Raw genomic sequence first — 24,801 nt, 5'->3', positions numbered from 1 at the left:
TATATTTTGGGATTGGGTTTGTAATAATTAAAGTTATGCTGTGACTTGTTTTATACTTTAACCTGTTGCGATCCATGGACAGCTAAGGGTCACTGCATATTTTATATTAATTACAGGTTTATGTTATGTTGTGGACCCCAAACTTCTGACCCGGGTTTGGAGGGCGCCACATGCAGCTCCTGTTCACTTCCCATAAACTGCTTGAAGAGCCCGTCATTGAGGAAGTTGTTTCCACATCCATCCGGGCCTTGAGGTGCGCATGAAGTGGTCCAAACGTGTAGATATCTGGGATCTGAGTGCTTAGCTGAGAAATGATTGGTTTTTCAAGATCTTGAAATGTATTGAGTATAAGGGCTCGAGCACGCACAGTTTGCTGAGTTTCAACAGACATTATCTTGTAAAAACTACTTGTGTCGTTTATGTCAGGAACACGAAATGGACTTGGCAGATCACGTTGCCTGAGAAAACCTTCCATGCCTGGCACGCTCCTGACTGGAAAGTCCATGTCGTCTCCTACAAATAAAAAATAAAAAGAAAACGTATATTAAAATTCATACGCTAAACTCATAAGTTCTAATACATCTAGTTTTCTGATATCAGTTTGTTGCTAACCTTCAAAAGGGCATTCACCACCTTCAACAATTTTGTCAGAGCAAAAGTAAGCCCAAAAAGAAGCTGCACTAGCAGTACGAAAGTAAACAACAGGAACGCGAGTCTCCTCCCCAACATCAAGTGTAAATTTCATGAGTCCATCCGTGATCAGGCACGTCACAGGCCTTGCTTGCCCTCGGCCAACCAGCACATCTCTAAGAAATGGTTGTACTGTTTTCAAAGATTCATACAACTGGAGGAATATCTTTATGGGCTGCGCGTTTCCATGGGAGACGTTTTCAGGCAGCATCTGAAAACGAAACCCCGGATACTTAGCATACCTAGAAACAATGTCTGTGTTCTGCAGGAGACGAGAGTGGTTCTGGACAGTGATGAGGTATGTAACATGGATGCCTGCAAGACATAGGAGCTCACTTAGCTTAAACATGGGGTTCATGTGGCCTTGCAGCGGGAAGGGGAAGATGAGCACATGAGTTGGGATACAGGGTGCTTCTGCCATTTTCAATTTCTTTGTATACAGAATTAGATACTGCAATGCCAGAGAATTACTTGAGCTTGTGTTGTTTGACCAGAACAACTTACAAATGAATATCTCGGGACAAGTCAAAGTCGAATCGGGGTGTCCCGGGACCACAAAGATAAATCCACCACTTGGACTATCCAATCATGCTCAGCGCCCCACGGCCCTCCTCTTAAATGGATGGCGGCGAGGCTTAGAGTAATATAGTCACACAAGTATGCTAAATTTTACACCGCTTGATACAGTTTACAAAATTGGCAATAGAATCACATGGGAGACAATAGTATTTAATTTTAGCCCAAATGTGGTATTCATTCAATAATTGTACAGAACTACAGATCACTAAAAATAGTACTTTGATAATGACTCGTGAATAATTTTAGGACTCGTGAGAGTAATCAATCTCAATGCTAAATATCTATTTCCGTGGGAATTTGTGGACAGAAAATCAGCAACTATAAAAAGACAAACCAAGCTATATGGGTTTAAAATTTTAGATCAATCCCAGGCTCATAGACGTATTAGGAAACTTATGAACGAGATTAGGAAACTTGATATAGATAAATCAGTACTTCGCTGGTGGTAGCAAATTTCTTTCTTTAATTTGCTAGTGCTAGATATATAGAAAAATATTCAATTTTTTTTAGTAAAGTGCGCATATTTGCATAATTTTGTTCCACTAAAGAACTTTCTAACCTATTTAATAGAGTTTACAGTATTTAATGTGAGTGTTAACAACAGAAAAATTATGGTATATCAAAAGAGCAGTAACATTTGGGGATTGTCTGCTCTGATAAATAGGCTTGAGAGTCGTTAGATGAACAAAAAGATACAAATACACTCAAAATAGTTAACTAAGATAGACGGAATTGTACATTTTATAATGAATTTTAGAGTTTGATATTTCAATTGATTATTTTTTAACTCTAATATTTAAAGTGGTGTCACGACCAAACTATAGATGCACAAAACACACTTTATTCCATTTTTTTTAAACTTATCAGACGTAAATGCTACCCATTTATTAGCTAAAACAAAATGCTGGGCATTGAGAAGGAAGTACCAACATATTAGTTAACACACAACTTTATCTGGGGAGGAATATTTGTGATGAGGCAGCTAGACAACAATTCCACTATGACAATATTATGGTTTTCAGAAAACACTAGATGAGAGTGATTACTTGATCAACTTAATGTCCGACTTTAGGCATGTCGCGCAGCCACGTTCATCAACTGAATGTCCTCAATCAACTTGTTCAAATTACAACGCGAAGCTCCGCCGTCATTCACAGCCTTCCTAGCTAATGCAGCCATTTCCTTAGCTGATATGGCAAACTCTTCCTTCCTCCCCTCCATGAGATCTCTAACAGCTTTTTCAATAATGACTCTATTACAAGTATCTTTTATGTCCAGCCCAAGCTTCCAGATTTCCTCAACGAATCTGCTATTGATTTGTTGATCAGCAGACTGTGGCCAACAAATCATTGGCACCCCTTCGTGTATACTTTCCAAAGTTGAGTTCCATCCGCTATGAGTCAGGAATCCACCGATTGCAGGGTGAGCTAGAACCTCTTCTTGTGGAGCCCATTTCACCATATAACCTCTTGCCTTCGTTCCTTCCTCCAGCTCTACAGAAAACTCTCTTCCACCCTCCATATCAGTTACTGAGTCCGGCCTGATCACCCACAAGAATCTGTATCCACTATTGACCAGACCATGCCAAAACTCCATGAGCTGCTCTTTCGTTACAATGGCAAGACTTCCAAAACTGACATATACCACCGACTTCAATGGCTGGTCCTCTAGCCACTTGATGCAGCTCCTGTCCTCTTTCCATAAGCTGTTTGAAGAAGCCAATACGGAGGAAGTTGTTTCCAATTGGGCTTGGACCCTGAGGTGTGCATGTAGTGGTCCAATTGTGTAGATCGTTGGAATCTGAGTGCGTATCTGTGACAGAGTTGATCCCTCAAGATCCTCAAAGGTGTTCAGGATTAGGGCATGGGCTCGAACAGTTTGGTGAGTTTCAGTAACCACCATCTTGAAAGCGCTATAATTTAAGTCATGAGCACGAAACATACTTGGCAGATCACGTTGCCTGAGAAAACCTTCCATGCCTGGTATGCTTCTGATGGGAAGGTCCATATCATCTATAATGAATAAAAATTAGAAACCAAAAGCCCGGGTAACTCGAGGTAAATTAAAACTTGACATAATTTATTTTCAAGGAAGATCACAATGTAAGGGGTAGGGGTCCTCTACTCCTTAATAACAAAATTGCTTGGTGCTTGACTTTGAAAATAAATAAAGAGGGGAATAGTATTTGCTAACCTTTGAAAGGACATTCCCCGGCTTCAATAACCCTGTCTGCGCAAAAGTAAGCCCAAAATGAACAGGCACTAGCAGTTCGGAAGTAGATGACCGGAACACCAGTCTCCTCACCAACATCAAGTGTGAATTTCATGAGTCCATCCGTAATAAGACAAGTCACCGTCTTTGTTTTTCCTTCCCTAATCAACAGGTCTCTAAGAAATGTTTTTGCAGTTTTCAATGACTCGTAATAGTTCAATATCATATCAATGGACAGCGCATTTCCAGCAGAAACGCTCTCAGGCAGCATTTGGAAACAGAACCCCGGATACTTTGTATACTTGGAAACAACGTCTGTGTTCTGCAGGAGACGAGTATGGTTTTGGACGGTGACGAGGTAAGTGACATGGATACCAGAAAGGCATAAAAGCTCGGTTAGTTTGAACATGGAATTCATGTGGCCTTGAACCGGGAAAGGGAAGATGAGAACGTGAGCTGGGCTACTTGTTAGATCTGCCATTTTTTTCCTCCTTGTTTACAAACTCAGATACTGAAAACACTGAAGAACTAGCTCAACCATGTTGTTCTTAAAGGCAACATCAGCCTGATTAAACATGGGCCCTCCAATTTAAAGTGAATTGCAGCTATGACACTTACACCGCACCAGGACCGCAAATTCTTAACGACCTGGATGTTAATCACATGCCAACAAATATGATATCCAGAATTGTACAAGCATGTAGCATCATCACAATTTGTACAGATTCATACCAGACATACAAAACATGTGTATTATTGTCAGTGTACTTGGTAGTTGGTCCTGAAGTGATTCGTGTGATGATCTCAGCGCAACATGTTTAAATTTCTGGATACAAACAAATTAGCATGAAAACCTGTAAAAATTTATATACAAATCACCAGTCACAGTGCTGTAAATCACCATTATCAGTAAAACTGTGCAAGTCAGAATACAATTCACAATACAAATTACTAGTCCATTAGAATTTCCACAATAAAGGATTGTGATCTGTGAAATTCAATATTCATCTGAATGCAAGATCATATATCAAAAATTAATTAGTAAACATTTGTGAATATATTTAAGTTAAATAAGCAACAAAGACCACAGCTATTTCAAATGTTGCATTCGAATACATTCATCCTCATCAAATCTTGAATCAGACAACATACCTTCTAAATTACAATAAGAAGACACACCTTCACTCAAACACTTTTTTGCCAGCGTAGCCATCCGATCAGCTGGCTCCAAATATGCTAAGATATCAGTTTTTATAACCATACGTGGGAAAAAAAAAGCAACCAAAACCAAAGCTAATCGACAACAAGCAGCATTCAGATTAATCTCCTCGTCCTTGTCACATCGATTTGATATCATGAATTAGACGTTCCAGATTACAATAAGAAGAGCCTCCTTCACCCAAACATTTTTTCCCCAGCATAGCCATCTGATCAGCTGACTTTGAGAACTCATCTTTCCTATCCACCATCAAATCTTTAACCATCTTCTCAACAATAACTCTATCACACGTATCCTTCATATCAAGCCCAAGCTTCCATGCCTCACTCACAAACCTACTGTTCACTTGTTGATCCATAAAATAAGGCCAGCATATCATGGGCACTCCTTCAATGACACTTTCTAAAGTCGAGTTCCACCCACTATGTGTCAAGAACCCGCCTACTGATTTGTGAGCCAGTACCTCCTCCTGTGGTGCCCATTCCACAATGTACCCTCTTTCTTTCGTTCCTTCTTTTAAATCTGCTGGAACTTCGTTTTCTCCTGCAACTGCGTCTGGCCTAATGACCCACAAGAATCTACATTTACTATTCACTAATCCATACCAAAACTCCAATAACTGATCTTTTGTCATCAAAGCAAGACTCCCGAAACTAACATAAATCACGGATTTCTCAGGTTGTGAATCAAGCCATGCAATGCAACTCATATCCTCTTTCCATAAACTGTTTGATGATATTGCTGGCGCCGAAGACGCCATATCTCCCGCGAGTTTCATTTTCAGATGGGTATGGAGCGGTCCAATTGTGTACAAATTAGGACAAAATTTACGCAACTGAGCTAGAATTGGCCCTTCAAGATCATCAAATGTGTTGAGAATCAAACCATACGCCCGCGGATTCTCCTCACATTCAGATTTATACAGCTGAATATTTGGGTGTGACAAATCCCCAGACCGACAAAAACTCGGCAAATCTCTCCGCCTAAGAAAATCCTCCGTTCCAGCCACACTCTTAATCGGTGTATCCAAATCATCTCCTACAATTTCACAACATAACATAATCAAATATCAAAAACAACAAATTGCAATACACCAAGATCAAAAGATTGTTAATTAGCACATAAACATACCATCAAAAGGAAGCTCTCCGGATTGAATAAGCTTAGGAAGACAAAAGAAGAGCCAAAGACAACAAGCACTAATAGTCCTGACATAAATAAAAGGCACACCAATCTCAAGAGCAACATCACCTGTAAACCCCATGATTCCATCAGCTATTACACAACTAATCTTCCGACCATCAGACATCAACAACTTCTTAAACAAAGGCTTTGTGTTGACCTTCAAAGAATCGAAAAGCTCCATGAACTTGTCGCCGCGTGGATGATCCTCCGGCAACCCATCGGAGATGGTCTCGAGACGGAAGCCGGGGTAGCGTTTGAACCTGGATTCGACGTCGGTGAAGCGTACGAGGCGAGAGTGGATGTGTTGAGTGACGAGGAAAGTGACGTGGATGTTGGAGAGACAGAGGAGTTCGGCGAGTTTGAACATGGAGTTCACTGGGCCCTGGAGGGGTAAGGGGAAGATGAGGACATGGGGTTGGGCTGGGGCTGTCTCCATTGGTTTTGGATTGTGATTTTTCCGGCCGCGTAGTTTGGAAAATCCGATAATAATTGACTATGGTTGCTAAACGATAGTGCTGAATGTGAATATTTTATCTTTGTTGTTCTTTACTTTTGGTGTCATGGATCAGTTGGGGCTTGGTGCTGTTTTTTTATCTTTTTCGAATCATTTTTTTATAGTGTGTTTATGGACATATAATAGTCTAAAATTTGATAAATTTTTCTGATTTTGATTCGATTGCACTCGGATTCCTTCATTTGTAAGGAACAAAAATATTCAAATTCATAAATTTTACTACCTTCTCTGATTTTTTTTTCCTTTTTCTTTTTAAATCGGTGTCCAGACTTGCGCCCCTCGGTGGATATGTACTAGCTGTTGAGGTCTTCACTGCTAAAAGAATGAATGGACCAGTTTGGGAGAACTGTGGAGCTGACATGTTAAAATGGATGAAAATGGAAGTAAAGAACAGTGAAAACACAAAAATTGCAGCGACACATTTTGCATTTCCAAGACTGTTTAACATGACTGAAACCTCATTCTTTCTTGTTTCCAAGGTGAAAATTCAAGATATTAACAATAAAAGGAATATTAGTCTTCTTCTTGAGGAGTAGTACTACTCCCTCCGTCCCAGTCATTTGTATACAAATGATTGAGACACGGAGACCAATAAATTGGGTAAGAAATGAGTAAAGTTGGATGAAAAGTGAGTAGAGTGATGGGACCCATTAATATTTAATAATAGATTTGAGATAGTGGAGGAAAGTAGTGGGTGTAATAGTGTTTATATTATTATAAAATAGAGATAGTGGATGATAGTAGTTAGTGTAATGATATTTTATATTATAAAAATTTATACAAGACAGTCCAAAAAAAACTAGAAAACTGTATACAATTCACTGGAACGGAGGAAGCATAAGGTAAAGAATATTCCTCTGTCATAGAGACATGACTGTGTCACCAGCTTATGAAATGAGATGAATAATTACTTGATTCTTCAGTTTTATCAGATCTGACTGTAGTTATCGTTAACAAAGTAGATTCGATCATCGGAAACTTGTCAATAGTACAAATTACCCAACGCTACTTGAAAACACTATTTATTTCATGACAACATGTCACACATATTACACAGGACTCCAGAGACAACACAAAACAACCACAACAGAAAACCAAGCACACAAATTACAGACACTTGATAAAACAAAAAACCGGTTCTAGCCGGAAATGTCAATCGCCTTGACTTCCAGCTTCTTCTCCTCCACTTTCGGCACCGTCACCGTAAGCACCCCATTCTCCATACAAGCCTTCACCTCCTCCATCTTCACATTCTCCGGAAGCCTAAACCTCCTCAAAAACTTCCCCGAGCTCCTCTCCACCCGATGATACTTATCGTTCTTCTCCTCCTGCTCTCTGCTCCTCTCTCCACTAATCTGCAGCACCCTTCCCTCCTCCACTTCCACCTTCACCTCCTCCTTCTTCAGCCCCGGCATGTCCGCCTTGAACACGTGCGCCTCCGGCGTCTCCTTCCAGTCGATCCGCATGTTGGCGATCGCCGTGGCTTCGTTCTGTCCGCCGCCGGCAGCGGTGGAGAGGACGTTGGGGAAGTCGTGGAAGGGGTCGAAGATGTCGAGGGAGAAGGGGTCGAAGACGTTGCTGCGGCGGCCGCCGAAGATGCTTGGGATCAGAGCCATTTCTTAAGAGATTTTGATTGAGAGTTTGAGACGATGACTGATGTGTGATTTTGTTTTTGCTTTGTGGATAGAGAGATGGACGTGGGGGAATTTATAGAGCGAGATTAAAGAAGAAGATTGTTCGGGAACACTTGAGAGTCCACGTAAGGTGGACACGTGGACTGTTGAGGCTTAGCTTCATGCTTCTGAAACTCTCCCGAAACTATCAGACACTACTTCTTCAGATCTTCTCGCATTATCTAGTTTTCTCTAGAACATTTGGGCCAAATAATTTATTCTTTTCATTTTAAAACTACATCCGTACCAATTTTATCAACGAAAGCTGTGAGATATCGATAAATATTGGGTTGTTTGTTTTCGTTTAAAAATATTGTTTAATATCTATAAATAAAATTATTCATAAAAATATAAATTTTATTTTATGTATTTAAATGTTGTTTGATAGTTACGAAGTATCACATATATAAATTATTAATATAATAACAAACATATCTTAAGATAATATCTTATTTTTATAAAGCTAAATTTAAAAAATAAAATTAAATCGCTAAAAAGAGTTAAGAGTTTTCATTTCTGAATTCAAAAAAAAAAAAAAAATTCATTTCTGGTAAACTTGTCTCAGGATTACAGCAACCTTCACTAATATCCCCTGTTTGTTCTTTTATTTCGGCACTATTTAAAAATAAGAAACTGGGACGTAGGTTATACACAAGTAATTGACACTCTCCTCCAAGAATTTACTAGACAAATAGATCGATATCAATATATCAATTTCCTGTTAATCTAAGTTCCTACAAGTACTTAACATGTTAATTGTATTGTCTACTAAAAGAATAATGAAACATGCTTTACTACTTTTTCTGGTCCTGCAACCCTTTGCAGACCTTGCTTGTGAATAAATGCCTAAATGGTAATGTAGAGTTCTCTGTGACCATGATGCTAGGATTCTCAGCACTGCACATCTATTCCTCCTTCAAGTCACCAGGAGCCAAGAAACAGTCCATTGATAAGCCCTTGATATTAAAGTCCACTTCTTCGATCCTCCAAACCTCCTCCATTCGTGTCTTTGAATGGCTTTCTGAGCTTTCCCCGAACCTAAACAAAGACACAGATGTCTGTCCCGAGTGCGCGATATTAACTCCATCAATGGTTCTGTAATCTTGGACTAATGACTCCATGGTAGTCTCCCAAAGTACATTGCCACTTTCTTGGACTTTGGCCTTGATTTTAAGGAGGTGAGAGTCATCTAACTTTATAAGGAGTCCTGTTCTCTGGCTGAAATATCCCCAAACAGTATGCTGGATTATCTCTACATTGTTGCTACTTCTTGCTCTTAGTGTTGTGGGCTCTGCTTGGACCTTTAACACAAAGCAATCTTCATTGTTGATGGTCTTCTCCCCAACACAAATCGAGTCAGAGAACAAGTTCGCAGTTGATCTTGGATCAAGTCCCTGTTTAGCACTAGTAATGATGAGGCCTTGGTATGTATGTTTACAATGCTGGATATTTTATATTAAACTGACAGTTTATTGCTAGTTGCATTTTAGTAAATACAAGTACACCGCAGCATAGAATCATGAATCGAGTCGTAATCACAAAGATGTAGCTTTTACCTGAAAGGAACGACGAAGGGGCCTAGGGGGGCCACGAGAGGCATGGGAATGGTTCCATGGAGTTTGTCTCCAGGACACCTTACCATCACTACCAGCACTAATTTTGTAACCTGAAACCACCAGCTCCAAGCACCACAGCTCAGCTCTCTTCTGCTGCCACAGCACGAATCCTCCCATCTCTCCTCCATTTTTTCCCCTCGTCATCTTATTATTATCATCTCGACTCAATCCTAAAGTATCACCACTGATAAAATCTGATGTTTCCATCTTCACCTTCCCTATAACACACATGCTATCGATTGAGTTGATGGCCTTTTGTCCTCCTGTGGCTGCTATATACTGCTGCACTATGTACTTAGACATTGCAGCTTCCTGCATGTCAAAATTTATACATCAAGGCCTATTAGAACGTGCGACAATAATAACATAGAAAACAAAATTTGTAGTACTATGCAGGCTTACAATAGGGTGATCTTTGATATTGCGGCTGCTGACAGTATGATCCGAATGGACAGGAAGAGGGATGAGAGGAGCTCCCACAACTCCGAGCAAGAGCTGAATATTAGTACTGTTCCGACTGGCACCAGAGGAACGCGGTGATGATCTCTCTGCTTGCGGCTTCATCCATGACTTAATGTTGTGCCATGCAGTGGTCGTCGAAATAGTACTATTTTTGTTGTCTGGAAACATAGTGAAGGTTTCTTCTGGAATAGGAACTTCCAGAACTGTTTGAAGACCATCTTCTCTGTTTAAGTTGGGGCACAAGGTCCTCATATGAGTAGTATAGGAGGGTTGAATGTAGAGTGTAAATGAGCTTGGGGTAGAGTTTTTGTGGAGTGCATAGTAGTAATGCGAAGAATGTTTGTTTGATCGAGTCTGGTGAAGAATATAATAACAACATTGGCCGCCTTTGTCGTGCCACTCTTCTCTTATATCGTGGCTGCACGCTCTTGAGAGATTCACCTAACAAACAAATCTTTGTTGTTTAATTTATAAAGATCTGGTTATTTTATGTTGAGGTATTATGCACACAGTACACGTAACTTTCGAATCCTCCTATTCGAATGTTATGTCAAAAAAGCGTGCAAGATAGAACAAACCATTGGACCCGGTTATGCCCCAAAATTGAACAATATTCCGGAAAGATCACAATTAGTTAAACGAATTCTTAATCATGTTAAATTATAAATCATAACTAGCGTAAAAGCCCGTGCAAGACACGGGCTCTACTATATAGGCTCTGTATTATAGCTAATATAATTCAAATTACAAGCAAATTTAAAAAGTACAAGCAAAATACAATTTTAACCGAGAATGACTATTGACTAATTTGTCTGTATTTCCAAACCCAGCAAGCCAGCCACATCTCCGAGAAAAACTGCATTAAATACCAGCCAAAACACCTACTTCTCTTCTCCTGCAACACCAGACTTGTTCATCTGCTGAACAAAAAGGCCACATCTGCCAATAAACATCAATACTGTGTTAACATTAATCTCCCACGCCCACCCAATACCATAAACCGCTGAAGAAAAATCTCATCTCATATTTGATATTTAAACCAGCAAAAAACAACAAAAGAATGCAACTTCCGGAAGCACATGTAAACACCTTTGGATTGGAGGCAACTCTTAGGATATATTCCATTCTTAGAAATGGAAATCCTCTAATGTTATTTCTTATACTATAATATTCAACGCCATGATTTTTAAACAAGTAGCTTCTTCATTGAAAGAAATCATCTGGCTAGGTATTCTTTTTTGAGTCTAAAACAATTTCAAATTCCGGTCTTGCTAGATAAAATAGTCCATGCTATCCAAAGCCAACTTACTAATCACATGCACTGACAATTTTAATTTCCCGACTGCAGAATTGCATTATGGGAAAGAAAGTATGTGCTTTGGCCTTTATTCAGTTGTAAAATTGCTGCTCAAGCTTTAATTTCTTAATCCAATTACATATAAGGGTAAGTCTGCAACATAGTAATGCGTTGATATGAAACTTTATGGACTTTCCGGGACCTTTTAAGTTTATTTGGATTTGGTGTTATTCATACTAATGATATTTTAGTTAAATTAATCTTTATCGTGTTACATTTGCAGATTGATAGCTTTGAGGTGTTCCCCCCGCCCCCTAACGTCTTGAGATTTTAGGATAACTGACGACTTGTGAACATATTAGGACTTCCTAACAACAAGAGCATTGACCCTTATAAAAACAGTACTTGTGCTTATCAGATTAGATTCAAAGCTAAGCTATATACTTACAAAGGCAGCTCCATCTTTGAATGATCTTAGTTCTTCAGGCTTCGCAATAACTATTCCCGGAGCTGCTGCATTATTCACCTGTAAAAGATTTTTCCATATAATAGAAAATTTCAAAACCAATCCTATAATCTATCATATAAAGTTTTCGACTAAGCTCCAGTCTACAGAAATTAAAAGTTACCAGAATGTCAAGTTTTCACAAAATTGGTTTGGACAAACTTTGCAACTGCTGAAATACTTGCTTCATCTGATATATCTAGTTGATGAAAAACCACATCAGAAAGACCAGAAAGTTTAAGTTTTTCGACACATAAAATGTAAAAGTTGTACAACTTGAAATTTTTTCAACTCGTGTTCATTGTTGTACGGGAGTCAACATGAAAGAAGCATACAGAATGACCCAAAATTTGATTCTGAAAATTTTCATACCTCTACTGCATGCAACATTTTATAGGTAAAAACAACTAAAAATTAGATACGGGTTGCTCGAATCTCGATACATACCAATCCTTGTAATTCCATTCTTGTAATTATTTCGTTGCTAAAAATATGAAGACACTTCAAAAATGCCTCGTAATCATCAGGATTCTGTAACCTCTCTTTCACTTTATGACAAAATGCAACCTCTTGTTTGTTGATGCCTGGCATAAGAGCAAATCAGATATTGCAGTAAGACATGTGTTTTTTTCATGAAATAAAAGCAATATGATAAACATGGTTGAGATTTTAAGTTTAAGCTCGCATAAATCTATATTGAACATGTGTTATCTTTAATAATAATTTTATGCTGGCTTGTAATATTATTAAGCAAAGCATGTAACTTAGTTAATTTTTTGATGTAAGTAGTGATGAATAACTTCTGCAAAATTTCAAAACGTATATTATCAACTGACAATCAAGGTGCTGGGAAGATGTCCAAGTTTGACTTTAAAAACGAAACCTTATAGAGTTATTATGGAGCAATTATCACAATATTTATATATATATATGAGCCAACAATCTTATATAGGCATATAAATATAAATATAAATATAAATATATATATATATGTGTGTATATGTATATATATAATTATTAAATATTTTGTGTTAGGAAGGACTCTTTAGATTCCTTCCCACTCTACTGGGACCTTCGTTTTGTGTCCCTGTAATGTCAGCATAGCAGAGGTCCGCTCCTCATACAGATGCATGCATATGCTGCCTGTCAAGTGTAGCCTTGTGTTCTGATGCCACTGCTGAAGCATCGGGCAAAAATCTTATGAACCCATCAAGCAAGTCAGGATGATCACAGAAAAGTGTAGCAACCTGCAGGAATGTATATGTACAACTATAACCAGACATTGTCTCATAGGGAGGGCATGGTTAAAATAAAGAGGGAAACATATATCAACACGCAATATACACATATAAAGAGGGAAACTTCATTTTAGAATTTTTAACTGTTCAAAATATGTGTCATAAGATTGAGTATGTAATTGGTTCGGTTTAAAACCGGAGCAAATCAAAAACCGGAATGAAATATATCGGTTCAGTAATGTCCAAATGAACTGGTTTTTATTTTGCGGTTTACATTCTTTGCTGCTGAGTAATATTTTCTGACTTGCACGACCATTCAGAGACATGAAAAGTTTAGTGTTTTTTTTTTAAGTAATGACGTGAAAGTTGAATATGAGACAAAAGGTTTGTTGCCTTAAATACACAATCACCTTATTCGTGGTCAAATTTTTTAAAGAAAAATAAAGAAGAAGAAACATTCTTATTCATAGACCATAGTCAACAAAACAAATGGTAAACCTTAATATAAAGAGTCCACTACGTTAAGTACTTCTCCTTCTCTGTAAGGCTGCGTGCTATGTGCCTGTTCGGTGCATCAGTATACATGACTTAAATGGGCCAAGTCCATTTTCAGTTTTCATACACCCTGTGTGTAGTAAAATGTGTGGGCTTATTTCATCCGTTTTAAGTCCGTAATAAGAAGGAGGGGTTTCAGCTAGGGGTGAGCAAAACCGAACCAAAACCGTAATACTGCCCTGTACAATTTCGGTTCGGTTTTATTTTTTATATTATTTTGATTAATTCGATTTTTCGGTTTAAACCGTAATTAATTTCGGTTTGATTCGATTTTTTATATGATATCTCGGTTTAAATCGAAAAATCAAAATTTTTGTTATATATAAAATAAATTATAGTTATGGGTTTTTTGTGTTCGATTCACAAGGGTGGTGGAAGAGCTCATATACAATAGTCTCGATGCTGGTGCTACAAAGGTATTTGTTGCTTTGGTTGTTGGCACAGGCTACATCAAAGTGAAAAGACACTGATACGATCTTCAGTTGAGTTATATAGTATCAAGTAAGTTTTTCTCTCTTCAAGATTGAAAAATCACTTCGAAATCAAGACGATCTTTGTCATGTTCTTTCTGAAATTCATATCCTTATTATTAAAACCTCTTTTTAATCATGAATTTAGTCTTGATTTACCGTCAAATCTTATATTTTTTTATATCTTTGTTCATTATTTAGTATGTATTATTTGTCTTATAAACCATCCTTTTGAGACTTTTTGTGAATCTTTTTATTACTAAATTAGGTTTGGATCGTTTCTTTTGATTTATATCTTCTTGATTTAGTGTGTATGAAGGTGCATTTTTATAAGTTTCTTGAAAGTGAGATATATGATTATTTGTTCGTGTTGCCTCTATAATCTTTGTACGAATAATTTACATTAAATTCTTATCTTTGGTTATTGCTTTAGATCATCAAAAGATATATCCATAAAATATATTAGTTTGCATGTATTTTCATGACTTTATATTATACAAATTTTGTATATCGGTCTTTTTCACTTTTAAGTTATTAAGGATCTTCTTTTACGATCTTCATATCGTGATGTTTTTTGGAAAAACTAATAAATTAGCATTACTTTCATAGTGTAACTTTAGGCAAGAAATTATTGTGATTTATATGTTTTAAATGTGTTTTTAATGCTCTTTCAAAATGTGTTGAAAGTTGGTCAATTATTCGTGAGTGATATATGTTATAATCAATTAGTTTTCTATTTTGAAAATTGATTCCTTTTATAAAGTTCTTAAGATTCAAATTTTGAATATTTTCAAATAAATGTTGTTAATTAGACGGTTTTATATTGTGCAAATGTGTTATACATATCATTTAATTTTCTTTATTGTTCATAAATGATTTTGATTAAGCAGTCAAGTCTTATGGCTTGTTTGGTGACTTTTATAGTCAAAGTACCATTTTGGGGGGCCATGATTGATGGCATAATTGTGCCTTTAAGAGGTATTTTAGGTCATATTGATGACTAGATTCATTGTATTAAATTTAGAATATATTATTTCTTTTATAACCCTCTCGTTGACTAATTGGATAATTAAATAATAAATTTACGTTGATTGGGATATAAATATGTTTTAATTTTGATTTCTTTATTTTCCTAACAAAAATCTTAAGTTTTTTAATGTATTTTTGTTCTCATAAGAAAGATTAGTATGTATTATGATTTATTTAGTATTGCGTGTCTAACCAAAGTTCTTACTTTGGTTAGACATGATCACTTTTCATAATTGTATCTTATTTTTGTTAGTTCTAAAATTCTTATTTTTGAATAAGATGTTATATTATTATAATTATTTTTATCAGGATTTATATGTCATAGTTGGGTTTATTTTCCTCCAACATTTTTTTTTTTTTTTTTTTTTTTTTCTTTTTTTTTCTTTAATTTATCATTCTTATGCTTGTTTTTGCTTGCTTTGTTTTTCAGGATCTTGGAGAGAGACCTTACGGGTTTTCTTATCAGACTTTAAAGTCTTATTATCTAAACGTCCGGAGATATCTTTGCGTATCTTTCGGTTAGATGATAAACTTTATTGGATGAAAGTAATCCCTGATGCGGCTATTGTATCTATGATACAACTCATCTACGAGTATGTAGATCCTGACAAAAAAAAAAAAAAAAAAATAAATAAATAAATTAAAGAGTAGGGGTGCATTTACAGTACCGAGTAAATTCAATCCAGAGGCAAAGACTGAAGAGTAAATCAGATCTCCTTCATATTAATTTAACGCATGCATTTAACTACTCTTGACCTGGTATCAGCCTCTTGAACAGTACTGATAATGCTGAATATTTACAAGTGCATGTCTCTTTCCAGAAGACAACACTGTATAATTCCTGGGTTTGATTTCTTAAGACAGTAACTTCACATACTTTTTTTTTGAAATTGAGAATAAATCTCACAGATATAAACTGGCAATTCACCGTGATAATTCTTTCATTCAAGAAAGCTTATTATCTAACCGTCGGACATGCAAGATGACCGGGGAAATTTAGACAATAAGACTTTAATGTCCGAAAATAAAATCCGTCTTCTTCCAAGAGTCCTGAAAATAAAACAGAGGAAACAAGAAGAATATAAGTCGATATATATAACAGATTATATATATTATAAAAATAAAAAATAAAAAATATATCCAATAAATAATTATTAACAAAATCACGTGTATATGCATGTGGTGATAAAAAATTCACACAATTATGATAAATCATAATTGAGACAATTAAACTCTTAATTAAGGCACAATTAATTAATAAAATATTAACGCCCTTAATTAAGACATAAATAACGCCCTCAAATAAGGCACAATTAACATCCCCAATTAGAGGCACAATTTACACCCAATAAGGCACAATTTACGCCCGCAAGGCACAATTAACGTCATCAATTAACGCCTTCCTTTCTGAACTCGGATCCCGTACTGATCGGAATGCCGTCGCCGCAACCCTCAGCCATCACCGCTAAGCTATCTCTCCCGCACACCACCGCAAAGAGGACAATGACCATCCGAAGTATATCCATCCACAAACACAATCAAGCCCTCTAGTTTCGCTCCTGCAACACAGCACAATACTCCTTGCTTTTTCTGTTTGATCCATCTCCGCAATGTCCTCATTCCGATGACAAATTATCCGACCACCGGCATTACATAGATTAGTTAATCAGTGATATAATAAAACCAAACAGAAATTGACTTCACTCTAACTATACGAATAATCAAACTTTAACAGCCTAATCCCACTGTTTAAGAAAGCAGTTGGAATAATGTATTATGGTCTCGGACATAATTACATCATTCATTACTTGTGCAAAGCTCATTTAAAAGACGACGTAGCTGGATTTCGAGCCCCGAGTAACAAAATTAATCTCAATACAGTCTACTTGCCTCTAAATTAGAATATACGAAGCTCACGGACTCATTGTAGGTACAAATGAAATATAACTTCACATACTTAACCGAGAAACGGAGTAGTTTTTACTTCTGAAAAGTTTTGTCCGCTGCGGCGCTGATTCTTATTCAGTTTATAAAATAACATGTTTTTAAAATTTTTAAATTGATACCGGACCGAACTGAAATAATTCAGTTTATTCGGTTCGTTTTGAATAATAATTCGGTCAGGTTCGGTTTAAAAAATATGCACTATTCAATTTTCGGTTTGGTGTGGTTTTGAACCGAACCAACTGAAAGTTCAACCCTAGGTTTCTCTTTCTGCAAATTATTTCACTCCAAGCCTCCAAATCCAGCTAATTAAGCTCAAGCTCTAGCTCCGCTCTCAAATCTCGTCATTAAGCTAATGATCAATGTAATAAATTTAAACATACATATAATTTTGATACTGGTGTTCGAATTTTTCAATATACGTGATTATCATAATAATAAACAAGTATTTTGAAATGGGCAAAATATTTTTTGACTAAACTTGCTAATATAGTTTGATTAATGGATGCAAAGAAAAGGTTATGTTAGTTCTTTAACAATATCTCTAAATAAAATCATATTATGTTTAATTGAAAACTATAAAAATAGTACTCGTTTTGTTTTCTATATAACGTTTAAATTTTTGACACCTAATTTTAGATACTTTGAATATATAATAAATTTATAAATAATCTTATATGTAAACTAAAATTTTGATTATATATAAAAATATAATAAAAAATATATTAAATAATAGTTTTAATGATGACCAAGCGGCTATGCGGTCGGAGAAAATCAATATTTAATCGCAGTTGCAGTCTTGAAATCTTACATGTAGTAAATAAGACCGGCGCCGAATTGATATAATCCTGGCAAGTTGCTGACGATATTGCGACATCGATGATTTAAACTTTGTTAGCTCCACATTTCTTGGTTTCACATGTAATCAAGTAGCCATGACACATATAATACTATTGTGTAGGCGTGTATAAATGATGGTGATAGAGATATGTTGATAAGTTTGACCTTGAGCTGTTCCCACATGCGCTCAGAGCAAATGATGGGGCCGGTCATTTTTCTCAGAATAGTCGGTATCAGATTTTGATTGGCTAAAATTGTATAGACCGAAGAAAATCTCCAGATTTTAGTTACTTGAAATATTATCACACCCTTTAAATATGTTAAAATGAATACTTTGTATTAGTTTATTACGTATTGCGATTTTTCTTCTATGTTGCTCCTACTTTTCAGTTTCCTACCTTTGTTGTTATATTCCACGGTCCATGCACACCCGTTGACGGCTTGCAAATTGCAAAGTGTGCGTCTATATATATTTATGTAGTCTGCATCTGCATTCAGTTGTTGTTGTAGTGATCTGAGTGTTGGTGGTGTGCAATGGGAGAAGCTAATGATGGCCCAGCCGAAGTTCACCCGGAAGAGCATTTTTCCATTGAAATCCCTGACACTGCTCATCAGATTAGCCAAGGTCCACTTTTCTTACTCTCATGTTTGCTTTCATACATGAATCTTAGTTGCAGCCGTGAGCCTGAAATCTGATATCATGTTAATTGACCAATTTTTGCAAAATCTCGAGACGTCGGAAGAAGGGCTTATCATGATCACATTATATTATATGAAATGATGTATATAATCTTTAGCTATTATATGTTGTTAATTTCATCCTAAAGCCTGTTTTTGAGTCGAGGGAGGAACACGTATTTCAGAGAATACTTTTGCCGTGTCAATATTTAATTATGAGAATATCGGGAGTTGCACAGAGTCGGAACTCGAATGTTCTATGAGTCTGAATTCTGATATCATGTTAAGTGACCAATTTTTTCAAAATCTTCAGATGTTGTGAGGAGGGATTGTTAGGATCATGTTATATTCTATGAAATGATGTATATAAGCTTTAGTTATTGAGAAAATTTTGTCTTGTTTGAAATTGTGTAGATTCATGGTTACAAGTGGGATTCGTTCTGACCACCGGCATCAATAGTGCATATGTACTAGGATACTCCGCTGCAGTGATGGTTCCTCTTGGTTGGGCAGGAGGTGTGGTTGGTCTGATTTTAGCCACGGCTATATCATTGTATGCAAATGCTCTAATTGCCAGGCTCCATCTATTTGGGGGGAAGAGGCACATCAGATATAGAGACCTTGCAGGATTTATATATGGTATGCTTTTATATTTGTTACTCCAAACCATATCTTTTTTTACTTGCTAGGTTTCTTCTCTTTAAGGTGAATGACAGTATCGTTCGTGCAGGAAAAAGAGCTTATGCTCTTACATGGGCGTTGCAGTATGTTAATCTTTTTATGATTAATGTTGGATATGTCATTTTGGCTGGTCAGGCTCTAAAAGTAAGTACAAGGTAGAAATACTAGTAACAAGAATTTTAATATGTTATTTTTTTAATTTCTTTTTTAGATTTAAACTTTTACTACAAAGTCCAATTTTCTTCTCTATTGGTGTTTATTTATGTTATTGCATTAGATAACTTAACTCCAGAAATTCTTACGAAAATCAATTGATATATGCAGGCTATTTATGTTCTATATACAGATGAACATACCATGAAACTCCCCTACTTCATTGTTATTGCTGGATTCACATGTGGTTTGTTTGCAATTGCAACCCCTCATCTGTCAGCTTTGAGGGTCTGGCTTGGAATTTCAACAGTCTTTAGCCTTATCTACATTGTTGTCGCCATTGTCCTGTCAGCTCGAGATGGTATGTACTCCTATTTGCAGCAATGTCATGTTATTATCCGGTCAATCTCTCTTTATTATATTGAAGGGACCAAACAAATTAGATGCTTAAGCACGACCAAACATGATTGCACCTGTTTTGTTTTTTTAATGTGCTTTTAGTTTATCTCCCCTGTTGCCCTTTCTAAAGAAACTTGGCATTAGTCGGTTGGTTGGGCTAGTCAGATTAATCATTTTCTGAACGTCACATACAGCATTCAGCAGTAAACATGACTAAAGTCCCTAGAAATTAGTAGGTGTAAATGTTAGCTGCCTTAATTATCTATTTCATCTATTTATGATAGATGATTAACATGTAGAAGCTTTAAGGATCATATGTTGTTGTAAGCTCGTCATAGAGTCCATTAGGGGTTGGGGTTTTTAAGCTGTATGCATTTAGTTAAAACCTTTTTTACACATATAAAATTACTTCACCATGGCAAATTGATGCTTTTGCCGAAATTTTACTTCATAATAACTTGAATCTGGATTTGACGTGGAAACAAATTGATTATCATTGGCTCATAAATATTTTAGGTGCTAAAGATCTGTAGTTTCCTTTTGAAAAGAGATATATTCTGCTAAAGATTATATATATAGCAAAATCACTGATGCAATGTTGTATCACCTTGCTGTCAATGTAGTTTTAGCAATTCAATAGTTTGTCAACTCTTTCAGGAAGTAGAAGTCCACCTAGGGATTACGACATTCCTGGAACAAAGATAAGCAAGGTTTTTACTACTATTGGTGGAATGTCGAGCCTTGTTTTTGCTTTCAATACAGGAATGCTTCCAGAAATTCAGGTAGGGAAACAAATTGATCCATGACATGGGAGCATTGCATACTATTTTGATCTAATGATCTATTACAGTGAGATGCATAACAATGATCTTATTTTTATCCAAAATCACGCAACTCCATATGGCAGAATATCCTCAAATGGCATCATTGGTATCCAGGAAACCATGATCCTAATATGTCAGTTTTTTTCCTAGTCCCTAAACAAGTTTAGTATGTTTGGCTGTTATAATAAATCCCAGAGGCACAGTTCAAATCGAAATCCATTTTGTATGGGATATGTTCCCCTAAGATTTATTTAGAAGTTGTTGTGCATTTTGACATGAAAATGAAACAGAGAGATGTTATTGAGTGTTTATAACTTTTACAACTACTACCTCTCAGAATTTTGCCATTTGATATACAAGTTGCAGTTGAATTATCTTCTATTTCGCTTTTTATAGCTTACTTCCTTTTAAAAGAATTGCAATGCCTATGCTATATATATGCTCACGAGTTAGTTATAATTCTTTTTGAAACAGGCCACTGTGAGAGAGCCTGTGGTCAAGAACATGATGAAAGGCCTTTACTTTCAATTCATAATAGGTGTTTTGCCTCTATATGCTGTTGCTTTTGTTGGATATTGGGCCTATGGATCCGATGCATCTGCCTATTTACTCAACAGTGTTAGCGGCCCAGATTGGGTGAAGACCGTCGCCAATGTTGCTGCCTTCCTGCAAACTGCTATTGCTTTGCATGTAAGTCTCTTGCACAAGCAAATTTCCCTGCAATTGTGAAAACCTGTAGCTCCTTCATGAATATTTCTTTAAATCCGCTGTCTCAATCTCCACCTGCCTTAAGGGAGTTTTCTACTATCTTTATTCGTTAAAAATACTTATAGCTTCCTGATCTGTTTGCAGATATTTGCAAGTCCAATGTATGAGTATGTGGACACCAAGTATGGCATTAAAGGAAGTGCATTGGCATTTCGCAACTTGTCTTTCAGAATTATGGTGAGAGGAGCGTATCTAGCTCTAACAACATTCGTGGCAGCTATACTGCCTTTTATTGGAGACTTCATTAGTCTCACAGGGGCAATCAGCACATTCCCCCTCACATTCATTCTTGCAAACCACATGTACGTGGTTGCTAAGAAGCACGAATTAAGTTCTCTATCAAAGATCTGGCACTGGCTCAATGTCGTTTTCTTCAGCTGCTTGTCTGTTGCGGCTGCAGTCGCTTCAGTGAGGCTTATTGTTGTAGACTCCAAAACCTACGATATCTTTGCTGATTTATAGTTTTGGCGATTCAGTTTGAAGATGTCTTGTTACTGTATATTTTCATATCATAGTTTGAAGCTATCTAAAAGCTTGTAGATAGAACATTCCATATATTTTCTGATTTATACAAATACATATTATACTTGCGAACATATTTAAGAGCCAACTGATTTAACAAACTAGTGAACGATGCTCCGTTATTTTTATTATTGCCACTCGAAATGCTACCACGCTTTCATGTAGGCTCGTTAGCTGCAAACACATGAGCATGCTTGTCTGGTACTATGAAAAATTTCTGGATGAAACTAAGTTCAACTGGAGTATTAAAGTGTGTGTCACGTCTCCGTCCCCTAATATATATAAGGGATGGAGGGAGTATCAAACATCAGATAGTTGTTAGCAGATTGAATTAGATGTTTTGACTAGCTGAATGAAGCAGATTTTTTGACTAGCGGATTGAATTAGTAGTTCTCGTCAAACTATAACAATCACTGATAGTCTCCCAGCTGAGTAGTTCATCTGCTACCAAAAAAAAGTTAAAATGTTCGACAGTACTAACATGATCACAACAGGTGGGCTCAAAATTAATGCGGCCCATAGAAGAAAAAAGTAAAGGGAATAGATAAAGGAGCCAGGTTATTCGTTTTAGTTCTAGGCTAGGCTTTATATATTGGCATCTTGTCCGTCTTTTAGTTTCTTCATTTTCTTTCAAAATCTTGTTTGTTTTCTGCTTAGTACTCACCTACTACTAGCAGTTGTAGTAATCTTTGCAAGGATCATTGGTTTATGCTTCCTGATGCTTTACCTTTTGTGGTGCAAATTACTTTCTTCATTATTTATTCATCTCTCATGTCATTTTCCTCTTTTTTGGTGGAGAAGCCCTTCTGTTCCTTCCAATTTTTAAAAACAAGTTAGGATTCTTAAAATCGTTGCTATGAGCAGTCAAGAAGACACTCTTAGTCGGTAATTAATTCTTGTTCCGTGCATTTATCAGTGGAGCTCGATTCGTATTTTTTTTATAATACTGACTAAATTAGAATTTATTCATTGATTACTGTGTATCCAGAGAGCATATAAATATTATGAAAAATTATAGAAAATGTGAAGAGGTGTGATTACAAGTTGCAAACGAAGATTAGGCTGTACGGTTTGTTCATGAAAGTAAAGCATAAAAATGGTGCGCCTTGAGTGTGCACGGCTCTGGTGCATATAAAAAGCGAATAAATGTGCTAACTAATACTGCACTAATACAAAAAGTGTTGACCACAACACTAATAAACACACCGCTTTAGTTTCATCTAGTATAAAAAAGACATTCAATTATGTGTGACTAAAGATAACATGCAAACGTATGGACTATGTAGTGCTCGAACATCAATCATTTTGTGAGCATCCGGGGAATCATGTTTCTTGACTTTTATAATGGAGGTAAGGTACACTTGGTGGAAAATAATACGTAATAATAAATAATACGTAATTGGATAATTGTATTTCATACATTAATTAAAAAGAAAATTACTCGTCTATGAAGTACAGATCATTTATGATTTAGGTTTCTAAATTAAAAATTCCAACTTTTAGATAAGAAAAGCAAATTTAAGTCCTCTGTCGAAATTTGACTTACGGCTATTATTCCGTCAGGTGGAAATTAAAAAAGTAAAAGAAAAAATAATGAAAAAGTGAAAAAATAAAATTTCAGGTATTAAAAAAAATTGCTTTTTAATTTACGAGTGTTTTCAAGAACACAGGTGGTAAAAATTTCCGATTTCAAGTCAATAATGTATAAAAATCTGTATTAATAAGTTTTTCTCTTCATGTTCTTGAGATTAAAGTGCAACTTTCTATACCATAGTGAACTTGAAATCCAAACTTCACCACCCACATTTTTGAAATCACTCATAAATTAACATATCAAAATTTCACTTTCAATCTATGAAGTTTTGATTTTTTGTATTTTTGATTATTTTTTTAGTTTCCATGTTAACATTGATTAAAAGTGTAAAAGTCGTTAATCAATGTAGAAGTCTTTTCACAACGGTATAATAATAATTACTAAGTCCTAAACAATATAACAGTCTTTTCATAATAGTATATTGATTATTAAAACAAATAATTTTGTTAGCAATTTAGCTCTGTTAGTAGTATAATTGTTATATTAAAAAATCATAATCAATATAGAAGTATTTTCATAATAATAGTATAATAATAATTATAAAATCTTTAATAATATTGAAGTACTTAATTATAAAATCAATGTGAAAGTATTTTCATAATGATATAATAATAATTATCATTAAACAAAAATTATATTAGTAGCAATTGACCATCACATAAACAGCCGCATCTGTAGCCCAATGTTTATAATTATCAGTTACATAAACTAATATTGGATGAACAAATTACCCCAAAACATGAACAATTTTATGTTGTGAAAGGTGATCTCTTGCGATATTCACCAGCGCGTCATATTTGATCCAAGCCTTACAGACCACCCAAAATACTATGGACGTCCTTCTTAGAAACGTTACCGAAATCAATAACAAAATACACAAAAACATTAAAACACACAAACACCCTAAAAAGATGGCCACAATATTGATGACAAGATACTCAACAAAAACTCACTCATCAGTAAAGAAGTAAAGAAGATAAAGGTCGAAGAGAAGAGAAATGACGGTTGGAATCCTAATTTTGAAGATCGACTCTCAAAACAACAAACCGCCAGTTGCTTGTGTATTAATGTGGAATGATCTTCTTTTTAAGCTAAGCACTCCATGTCAATACCTATCTGTATAATTCATAATGATAATATGTTTTATTTCATGCT

The 24,801-nt window shown here is 35.9% G+C and overlaps 5 protein-coding genes across 5 annotated transcripts; 1 reads left to right on the top strand and 4 right to left on the bottom strand.

Moving 5' to 3' along the window:
- Window positions 1-9: 9 nt before the first annotated feature.
- On the bottom strand, window positions 10-6,469 carry LOC108195874 (uncharacterized). The gene is made up of 6 exons (XM_017362880.2): window positions 5,831-6,469; window positions 4,847-5,737; window positions 3,463-3,954; window positions 2,316-3,281; window positions 613-1,005; window positions 10-513 (listed from the first exon to the last, which is right to left on the bottom strand). Exons 1-4 carry the CDS (start codon window positions 6,318-6,320, stop codon window positions 2,338-2,340), a joined length of 2,817 nt encoding a protein of 938 aa, XP_017218369.2. The 5' UTR covers window positions 6,321-6,469; the 3' UTR covers window positions 10-513; window positions 613-1,005; window positions 2,316-2,337.
- LOC108194775 (7-deoxyloganetic acid glucosyl transferase-like) lies at window positions 119-1,111 on the bottom strand. The gene is made up of 2 exons (XM_064082002.1): window positions 613-1,111; window positions 119-513 (listed from the first exon to the last, which is right to left on the bottom strand). Exons 1-2 carry the CDS (start codon window positions 1,109-1,111, stop codon window positions 119-121), a joined length of 894 nt encoding a protein of 297 aa, XP_063938072.1.
- A 935-nt stretch (window positions 6,470-7,404) lies between the features above and the next one.
- Window positions 7,405-8,095, bottom strand: LOC108193601 (17.8 kDa class I heat shock protein). The gene has a single exon (XM_017360321.2). The coding sequence runs from the start codon at window positions 8,012-8,014 to the stop codon at window positions 7,538-7,540; it is 477 nt and encodes a 158-aa protein (XP_017215810.1). The 5' UTR covers window positions 8,015-8,095; the 3' UTR covers window positions 7,405-7,537.
- A 583-nt stretch (window positions 8,096-8,678) lies between these two features.
- LOC108194774 (uncharacterized) lies at window positions 8,679-10,468 on the bottom strand. The gene is made up of 3 exons (XM_017361713.2): window positions 10,090-10,468; window positions 9,628-9,999; window positions 8,679-9,465 (listed from the first exon to the last, which is right to left on the bottom strand). The coding sequence occupies exons 1-3, from the start codon at window positions 10,399-10,401 to the stop codon at window positions 8,977-8,979; spliced, it is 1,173 nt and encodes a 390-aa protein (XP_017217202.1). The 5' UTR covers window positions 10,402-10,468; the 3' UTR covers window positions 8,679-8,976.
- A 7,934-nt stretch (window positions 10,469-18,402) lies between these two features.
- On the top strand, window positions 18,403-22,126 carry LOC108193728 (proline transporter 1). Its single transcript, XM_017360530.2, has 7 exons — window positions 18,403-18,652; window positions 19,120-19,344; window positions 19,436-19,530; window positions 19,711-19,900; window positions 20,596-20,720; window positions 21,237-21,452; window positions 21,615-22,126. The coding sequence occupies exons 1-7, from the start codon at window positions 18,562-18,564 to the stop codon at window positions 21,990-21,992; spliced, it is 1,320 nt and encodes a 439-aa protein (XP_017216019.1). The 5' UTR covers window positions 18,403-18,561; the 3' UTR covers window positions 21,993-22,126.
- Window positions 22,127-24,801: the final 2,675 nt, after the last annotated feature.

Source organism: Daucus carota, chromosome 7 (genome assembly GCF_001625215.2).
Source record: "Daucus carota subsp. sativus chromosome 7, DH1 v3.0, whole genome shotgun sequence".
Classification (NCBI taxonomy): Eukaryota; Viridiplantae; Streptophyta; class Magnoliopsida; order Apiales; family Apiaceae; genus Daucus; species Daucus carota.
Note: the sequence above shows the minus strand (reverse complement) of the source record. Positions and strands in the feature narration are given on the sequence as shown.

Excerpts from the sequence above, each read along its gene's own strand:
- LOC108194775 (XM_064082002.1), bottom strand. The coding sequence starts at position 1,111 with ATGGCAGAAGCACCCTGTATCCCAACTCATGTGCTCATCTTCCCCTTC. Across the intron at positions 514-612 it reads TGGTGAATGCCCTTTTGAAG|GAGACGACATGGACTTTCCA; the intron begins GTTAGCAACAAA and ends TTTTATTTGTAG.
- LOC108195874 (XM_017362880.2), bottom strand. The coding sequence starts at position 6,320 with ATGGAGACAGCCCCAGCCCAACCCCATGTCCTCATCTTCCCCTTACCC. Across the intron at positions 3,955-4,846 it reads TTCTTATTGTAATCTGGAAC|ATCTAACAAGTAGCCCAGCT; the intron begins GTCTAATTCATG and ends AAAAAATGGCAG. Across the intron at positions 3,282-3,462 it reads CGGGGAATGTCCTTTCAAAG|ATGATATGGACCTTCCCATC; the intron begins GTTAGCAAATAC and ends TATTCATTATAG.
- LOC108193601 (XM_017360321.2), bottom strand. The coding sequence starts at position 8,014 with ATGGCTCTGATCCCAAGCATCTTCGGCGGCCGCCGCAGCAACGTCTTC.
- LOC108194774 (XM_017361713.2), bottom strand. The coding sequence starts at position 10,401 with ATGAGGACCTTGTGCCCCAACTTAAACAGAGAAGATGGTCTTCAAACA. Across the intron at positions 10,000-10,089 it reads ATATCAAAGATCACCCTATT|GAAGCTGCAATGTCTAAGTA; the intron begins GTAAGCCTGCAT and ends TTTGACATGCAG. Across the intron at positions 9,466-9,627 it reads CCCTTCGTCGTTCCTTTCAG|GGACTTGATCCAAGATCAAC; the intron begins GTAAAAGCTACA and ends AGTGCTAAACAG.
- LOC108193728 (XM_017360530.2), top strand. The coding sequence starts at position 18,562 with ATGGGAGAAGCTAATGATGGCCCAGCCGAAGTTCACCCGGAAGAGCAT. Across the intron at positions 18,653-19,119 it reads TGCTCATCAGATTAGCCAAG|ATTCATGGTTACAAGTGGGA; the intron begins GTCCACTTTTCT and ends GAAATTGTGTAG. Across the intron at positions 19,531-19,710 it reads TGGCTGGTCAGGCTCTAAAA|GCTATTTATGTTCTATATAC; the intron begins GTAAGTACAAGG and ends TGATATATGCAG.